The 8,516-nt window shown below is 42.1% G+C and overlaps 1 protein-coding gene across 1 annotated transcript in view; it reads right to left on the minus strand.

Annotated features, from left to right (window-relative positions):
• The window catches only part of LOC139409016 (filamin-C-like), a 60,161-nt gene that overhangs the window by 23,149 nt on the left and 28,496 nt on the right, over positions 1-8,516 (minus strand). The window contains exons 10-18 of the mRNA XM_071153643.1: positions 8,487-8,516; positions 8,083-8,340; positions 7,697-7,820; positions 7,127-7,287; positions 5,049-5,430; positions 4,541-4,800; positions 4,025-4,303; positions 3,505-3,823; positions 2,994-3,167 (exon numbers count right to left, since the gene is read on the minus strand). The exon at positions 8,487-8,516 is cut by the window's right edge and continues 164 nt beyond it. Coding sequence (XP_071009744.1) covers positions 2,994-3,167; positions 3,505-3,823; positions 4,025-4,303; positions 4,541-4,800; positions 5,049-5,430; positions 7,127-7,287; positions 7,697-7,820; positions 8,083-8,340; positions 8,487-8,516 — 1,987 coding nt within the window. The remainder of the gene's footprint in view (positions 1-2,993; positions 3,168-3,504; positions 3,824-4,024; positions 4,304-4,540; positions 4,801-5,048; positions 5,431-7,126; positions 7,288-7,696; positions 7,821-8,082; positions 8,341-8,486) is intronic.

Genomic DNA, 8,516 nt, shown 5'->3' on the forward strand with positions numbered 1-8,516 from the left:
TCTGTATTTATAACCTTTCTATCCTAAATGAACCCTCCACTCAAACACCTGCATTGTGTCTAGCCACCCACCACCCACCACCCGCTAACCCCTCTTTTACGCTACTGCCACTCTCTGTTCATCATATATGCATAGTCACTTTAACCATATCTACATGTACATACTACATCAATCAGCCCGACTAACCGGTGCCTGTATATATGTTATGGGATTTTTATGAATAATGGCTAAATTATGTATACATTTAACTTAAAACTGTAACTAACAGAATTCTATCCTGTCTGATGAAGAATATTTGTACATAGGCAAAGAGGAAGTGTCAACAGACTACTTGTGACAGACAACTTGTGACCACAGTGAAACTAACAACAGGAAAGATGTCTTGCCCCCACCCAGGGAGGGGAGAAACCATTGGACTTGCAGTAGATTGTGTAACATGTGGTAGCATATGATAAGCAATATGTATGTGTTGGAATGGAATTGAAAAGCAGCTTTGACATTGTCTGAGAGGAGGAGGGACATTTATGATGAAATGAGAGGTGTACATGAAATGATGGGCAGAGCTCTCGAGAATAAACGTAACTGACTATTGTGGACTGGTCTGTATCTGATTAATTTCAACCAGAACCTTACAACTTCTGGGTCACAGACTGAGAATTCTAATTGAAGTTCAGCTTATGAACCTTGAGAATATACAGTGCCTTGCGAAAGTATTCGGCCCCCTTGAACTTTGCGACCTTTTGCCACATTTCAGGCTTCAAACATAAAGATATAAAACTGTATTCTTTTGTGAAGAATCAACAACAAGTGGGACACAATCATGAAGTGGAACGACATTTATTGGACATTTCAAACTTTTTTAACAAATCAAAAACTGAAAAATTGGGCGTGCAAAATTATTCAGCCCCTTTACTTTCAGTGCAGCAAACTCTCTCCAGAAGTTCAGTGAGGATCTCTGAATGATCCAATGTTGACCTAAATGACTAATGATGATAAATACAATCCACCTGTGTGTAATCAAGTCTCCGTATAAATGCACCTGCACTGTGATAGTCTCAGAGGTCCGTTAAAAGCGCAGAGAGCATCATGAAGAACAAGGAACACACCAGGCAGGTCCGAGATACTGTTGTGAAGAAGTTTAAAGCCGGATTTGGATACAAAAAGATTTCCCAAGCTTTAAACATCCCAAGGAGCACTGTGCAAGCGATAATATTGAAATGGAAGGAGTATCAGACCACTGCAAATCTACCAAGAACTGGCCGTCCCTCTAAACTTTCAGCTCATATAAGGAGAAGACTGATCAGAGATGCAGCCAAGAGGCCCATGATCACTCTGGATGAACTGCAGAGATCTACAGCTGAGGTGGGAGACTCTGTCCATAGGACAACAATCAGTCGTATATTGCACAAATCTGGCCTTTATGGAAAAGTGGCAAGAAGAAAGCCATTTCTTAAAGGTATCCATAAAAAGTGTTGTTTAAAGTTTGCCACAAGCCACCTGGGAGACACACCAAACATGTGGAAGAAGGTGCTCTGGTCAGATGAAACCAAAATTTAACTTTTTGGCAACAATGCAAAACGTTATGTTTGGCGTAAAAGCAACACAGCTGAACACACCATCCCCACTGTCAAACATGGTGGTGGCAGCATCATGGTTTGGGCCTGCTTTTCTTCAGCAGGGACAGGGAAGGTGGTTAAAATTGATGGGAAGATGGATGGAGCCAAATACAGGACCATTCTGGAAGAAAACCTGATGGAGTCTGCAAAAGACCTGAGACTGGGACGGAGATTTGTCTTCCAACAAGACAATGATCCAAAACATAAAGCTACAATGGAATGGTTCAAAAATAAACATATCCAGGTGTTAGAATGGCCAAGTCAAAGTCCAGACCTGAATCCAATCGAGAATTTATGGAAAGAACTGAAAACTGCTTTTCACAAATGCTCTCCATCCAACCTCACTGAGCTCGAGCTGTTTTGCAAGGAGGAATGGGAAAATATTTCAGTCTCTCGATGTGCAAAACTGATAGAGACATACCCCAAGCGACTTACAGCTGTAATCGCAGCAAAAGGTGGCACTACAAAGTATTAACTTAAGGGGGCTGAATAATTTTGCACGCCCAATTTTTCAGTTTTTGATTTGTTAAAAAAGTTTGAAATATCCAATAAATGTCGTTCCACTTCATGATTGTGTCCCACTTGTTGTTGATTCTTCACAAAAAAATACAGTTTTATATCTTTATGTTTGAAGCCTGAAATGTGGCAAAAGGTCGCAAAGTTCAAGGGGGCCGAATACTTTCGCAAGGCACTGTATTTCTCCTAACAATATAGCATCCCTACTGTTATTCTTCACTGTATTTTTACTGTTGTTATTATTTCTTTGTCTTGCTGCTTTTTGTTTTATGTTGCTCTGTCTGTATGCTACGTCTTTCTTGTCCTATGTTGCTCTGTCTGTATGCTATGTCTTGCTTGTCCTATGTTGCTATGTCTTGCTTGTTCTATGCTGCTATTGTCTATATTGTAATTGTTTTTAATAACCTGCCCAGGGACTGCGGTTGAAAATTAGCCGGCTGGCTAAAACCGGCACTTTTACTGAAACGTTGATTAATGTGCACTGTCCCTGTAAAAATAAAAAAAAATTAACTCAAACTCAACTCTTACTTACCTATTGTTCACCAAATACCCTTTTTGCACTGATGGTTAGAGCCTGTAAGTAAGCATTTCACTGTAAGGTCTACAACCTGTTGTATTCGCTGCAATAGACAAATAAACTTTGATTTGAAAATATCTCGCTATCACTCTTTTCAAGGATTCCTTGTTGAACCAAACTGAATAAAAGAACAAGTAACATGTGATGGGCTTGCCCTGTATACATCTACGTTGTCCCTTTATGGTCCTTGGAGTCGGATAGCTATTAAACATATCCTACCAAGCAACCTAACTTTAGCTATCAGAAAGCTTTCAGAAAGGTTTTCATCTTCTACATGTTCTTACCGTCCTCATAGGCGGTGTATTCCACTCTGAAGGTTCCGTCTCCCTTGTTTGTGATGTAGGTGTCTGTGTTGGTGCCTGAAGGGTTGATGATGCATGCTTTCAAGTGGTCACCAAAGGTCTTGGGCATTTTGCGGGCATCCACAATGAAGTGAGTGGTAACCTCCTTGATGACACCTACAGACATAGATGATCGCAAGGAAGGATCACAAGCTACTGTAATTGTTAGCATGTAATTGTTTTCCAGTAAGCTAAAGTATACTTTAGCTATAGTAGCTTTTTGCCAGTATGCCAGTATGCTAAGTAGCCTTAGCTATATGGCCTTAATCAGTAAGCTATGCTTCGTTTTGCTCGTAAACTACTGTGTATAGTAGCTAGCTAGCCTTAGATTGAGGCATTTACCAAATTATAGTTAAATAGCTTAATTAGCCTTTAGCTATAGGAGCCTTTGCCTACTTTGCCTACCTAAGCAAGGGTAATATGCCCTAAACACTCCACAACTACTCCACCTTACCTAAGGGCTGCACTCCTGGTCCATAGACCTGCACTCCGCTGGTATCAACAGCCGGCTCCACTTGGATGAGTGCAGGGAAGTTGGGAACCACATGACCCCCGTACTTAATGGTGATGGTGTGTGTGCCGTGGAAAGGTGGGATGTAGGTGACAGAGAAGGATCCCTCGGCTGTCTTCTGGATGTGGACCTCGGACTCAGCCCCGGACTCAGAGACAATCTCGATGGTGAGCTCAGCCTCTCCGGCACTGGTGCAGTCCACTGTAAAGTAGGCTGGTTCCCCTGCCTTGGCTCTATCTAGGCCTGGACCACTGGCTGTTACCTGTAGGTTTAGTTGATATTTTTAGAGATGCAGAAACATACACAAAATCTCAAATTTGATGTCATACATTCCCAAAAAACATGGAAAATATAGAAACGATATAATCAGCCTGAATACACAACCAATAGGCATGTCAATAAATCAATAACTTGGCATATCGAAGGCATAAAGTATATTAAATAAAGTATAATCTCATCTCACCTGGCTGGGGTCCAGGCATGGCTTAACAGCTGCCTTGAAAGGAGACCCAGGGATGTGCTGCTTTCCAAACAGGATATTGATGGCATACTCTCCAGCCTCGGTAGGCAGGTAGGACACCGAGCAGGTACTGTGTCCATTGTCCTGGAACTCGATCTTAGCCTTGCACGACCCCTCCACAGTCAGGCCCAGCCCACCGGGGCCCGCTCCATTGGTGTCAATGGCAAAGGGGGCTGGTTTACCCACAATGCCTCCCTTCAGGCCTGGGCCGTATGCGCACACCTGAAGGATAAAGTTAATAGATGTTAGAGAGACTCATAATGTCATGAAGAAGAAAGAAGAAGTCGATGCCAGTAGTGTAAACATTAGGACAAAAAACATCCATGATGCTTCACTAAGCTTCAGTACAGATTACATTTTGGAGTATCAGTCAGCGGACAGTTACTGTCTTTTCATGAGCCTCGCATTAAAATAGATCCCACTGAAGCTCATAGGGTCAAATGTTGTAGTCACTTTTACCTTTGATGGGTCAGCAGGCATCACTCCCTCCACAGCGAAGGGGGATCCAGGGACGGGGTTGCAATCATAGCTGACCACCTTGTAAGTCCCCTCCTCTGGGGGGATGTACTTCACAGAGTGGGCTCCATTGGCTGTGTCCGAATGCAGCTTGTAAGGAATTGGTCGGCCAGAGGGTGAGGTCATCTTGACAGCCACCTCGCCCTGTCCTCCGGCTCCCTGGGTGTTGATGTAGAACTCTTGATCCTTGCCAACTTCCACCTCTAAAATAACAAGAACAAACATGCTTACATCTTAAATTCATCAGTTTTAACAACTACTCATTGAAACTGTTGACAACACCATTGCAAATAAGAATTAGCTATGGTATATAGCTATAATCTAGGGCAATGTCAGATGTACATGGTCCCAAGAAGAAGAAAATGAATAAGATAACAAGACCCAGTTTTCAAATTAATTACATTTTGGGCTTTACGTTGCAAAGTTACTGTGTACAATGTTGAGAACTTACTGGTGTCCAGTCCTGTAACCTTGACCTTTCCCAGATCTACAGGAGGAGCCACAGTAATATTGAAGGGGCTCTTGGGAATGGGGTCCCCTCCATGGGTGACGGAGATGGTCATCTGACCCTGATGAACAGCGGTGTACTTAACGGTGTAGGAGTAGTCATGGTTGTCTATGATCTCAAAGTCCCTGACAGCCTCTCCCTTCAGTTCTGCTGCTGTGAACTGGACCTTTGGCTTGGCCTTGCCTGCACCGTTTGTGAAGATGGTGAAGTGGGTCGGAGTGCCCGCCTCCACGCCTGTCTTGTTGAGTCCTGGACCCTCAGCCCTCACATTGCCAGCATCATGGAAATGATTCACCTTCACTCTAAATGGACTAATGGGGATTTCCTGTAACATAAATATGGAATGGTTTTGCTGCTGTACGATTTTTTATAAAAATTCGAACACAAATCGAGATCCCAACTACGGCAACTTTTGTACCATTCGGCTCATCCTTAGAATGAATAGTTATAATTATTATAGTTATAATGCTAAGCCACATAGTAACAGTAGGCAGGGCAAACCTGTTTTGGTGATTTCTGGTATATCATCAAAATAAATAAACCATAGCACATTTTTGGACTCATTCAGTAGTTTTTACCCGATCAGGTACAATAACACTAGAAATTAATTCTGAATGTTCAATTTATATTCCTAAAACTTAAGTTGACTTAACTTAACTTCCTGTTGAAAAGACATTTTGATAAGAATCCCAATGTTAAAACACAGATTTAACATGTCCAAATCAATAACCAATACGCAGAAACAATTTGTGATATACTGTATTGAAAACCTAAATATAAAATGTAGTATCTACACATGAGGTAAATGTGCAACAATAGTAATCATATTACATGTGTTTTTGTATAAACTGCACACGCACCAAAAACCCTATCGAATAGGGTTTAAAATCAGGTTGTACGCATTGCTGAAACTAACACAACTAAAAAAACACATGGAAACTGGAGTTATTATTTACATCGCTGGTTAGAGAACAACCTGCAGATGACAGTCAGCTACATTTTGGAGGGATGTATTTTGATTTGGGGGTCGCCAAAATGGAAAGAGAAACACAACACCTATTTGTCAATCACTCATGTCGATATCATGTTGAGTTCAATGGCGCTAGAGGGAGGAGATGAGGTTGCACGTCTTGTTAAAACGAATAAAGCTCAAAAACCACACGGAATCTCAAAATAATGTGTACATTACTGGTTAGAGGACAATTTGTAAAAGACAGCTAGCTACATTTTGAAGTGTTGCATTTGTTTTCAGGTGGCTCGCAAACCGGGTAAGTGTAACACAACACTTTTTTTTGTTAATCACTTCCATTGATATTATGCCAAAATCTATAGAACAGGGGACAAATGTTTGGGGTGTTGCACTGTTTAAACTAACACTATTCAAAGGGCACATGGAAACTTGAAATAACCTATACATGGTTGGTTAGATGAGAACTTATATCTATATTTTAATTTTGGATGTTGATTTTGGGAGGCTGCCATCACGGAAAAGGGAACAGACCACTTTTTCTGTTAGTTAACTTCAACATATCACGACGCGGCATAGGATATCAACAGTGACAACGGTTGGTAGCTTTTTAACTGCTAGTTTGACTGTCAAAACCTTCTATTGGTGTGTGGCCAGCAACTTTTATAGAGAGACCACCTACTAATTTTCTGTGACATTTCCTGGCCACTCCGCGTTCTAAGTCCGATTTTATGGTGAAAATGCAAGATTGTGTAAGGTAGTAAAACAAATGTCCACATTAGGGAAATGAGTGCAAAATATACAATAATTGAATATGGCAAAATAATTTAACATGTCGATTTAAGATGATAGTATATGTTGCCCACTCACAAACTATTGCAACAATGACATCTATTTCTCGCTCATTTAACCATTTAGAGAGTTAAAAAATGCGCTCAAACACAATTTAACTGGGCGCTCTAGATTAGAGCCTCCATAGTGTCTCCACATTTGATGTCCATTGTAACAGTAACTCTCTACTGAGGGACCCTGGGTAGTGTAGTTTTAGTCTCACCTGTTCAGCGAACAACACCATGATGGTGTATTTCCCTGCACCGGGGGGGGTGTACTTGACAGTGAAGGTGTCATTGTCGTTCTTGATAATGTCAAAGTTGATGTCAGCCTCAGCTGGACCCACCACTCCTGGAGCACACTTGATCCCAATACTGATGTCTCCTGTGGGAGGTCAATATATATGTATATCTACCGGTACATATGAAGAAATCTCATAATACTGTGCCTATCAGTATCAATAACTTTCTGATCTTTTACAGTTGCAGGGACTAAAGTTAGGTTGGTATTGGCAGAACAAGTGCAAGACTATGCTCGTCCATATGGCGGCGCACAATAGGCCCAGCGTCGTCCGGGTTACGGTTTGGCCGGGGTAGGCCGTCATAAGAATCTGACTTGCCTAGTTAAATAAAGGTTAAATAAAAAATAAATAAACTGCCTTCTCAATGGAAGAAATGGTTTTAAAAGGTTTCTAGCAGGGTGAAAATGTTATACCTGGAACTCTACAGGGTTCTTCTACTACAGGAAGAAGCCGAAGAACACTTTGAGTAGTATTTCCTATTAACACACATACCTTGTCCAGCCTCTGCGCAGTCCACAGTGAAGAAGTTGGGCTCGTTTGCCTTGAGTCCTGTCTTCTCCACTCCTGGACCATACACCTTGACCTTGTCTGGGTGGCAGCCCTCTCCAACAATCACCTATACACACAGAAACACACAGTGTTATTCAGACATAGGCAACACTTGACACAACACTATTGTTGCTACCTAAAGTACTCATATCCCTTTCTAGTGGAGTATCATTTTCCCTAAATAAGAGTAGACTAGCTGGGCTTATGTAAACTTGTATGAGACCTGAAGACCTGTATTGGCTCCCCGTCCCTTACCTAATGCCTAGTCTTTAGCTCAGTGACACACAGGAGATCCCGGGTTCAGATCCCAGTGGGTCGGTCCTACTCACCCTGAAGTGGCTGTTGGGCACTTTGACATCTCCCCAGGTGATGATGATGGTGTGTTTGATGGGCTTGATGGGAACGTACACACACAAGAAGGTCCCGTCTCCCTTATCAGTTATCTTAATGTCGATGGTGACGCTCTCTGTATCCTTGGCGTAGATCTTCAGATGGCCTTTGCCAGCACCGCGGGCATCGATGGTGAACTCTGCTGGTTTGTTTACGATGACCCCTATGGGCTCCAGGCCTGGACCGAAAGCTTTCACCTGCAACAGAGAGGTAAACATTAATGTGAGTTGCATAGAGGTACAATTACATGTGTGTGTTTGTTTGTACATCAGTGTGTTTTTGTGTGTCATAAAAACTACTATTGTAAGGGTGGAGCTAGGCTGGTGTGGTGGGAGGAGCTAACCTTATCAGGGAAGCAGTCATTGGTTGCAGA

Source organism: Oncorhynchus clarkii, chromosome 1 (assembly GCF_045791955.1).
Source record: "Oncorhynchus clarkii lewisi isolate Uvic-CL-2024 chromosome 1, UVic_Ocla_1.0, whole genome shotgun sequence".
Lineage (NCBI taxonomy): Eukaryota > Metazoa > Chordata > Actinopteri > Salmoniformes > Salmonidae > Oncorhynchus > Oncorhynchus clarkii.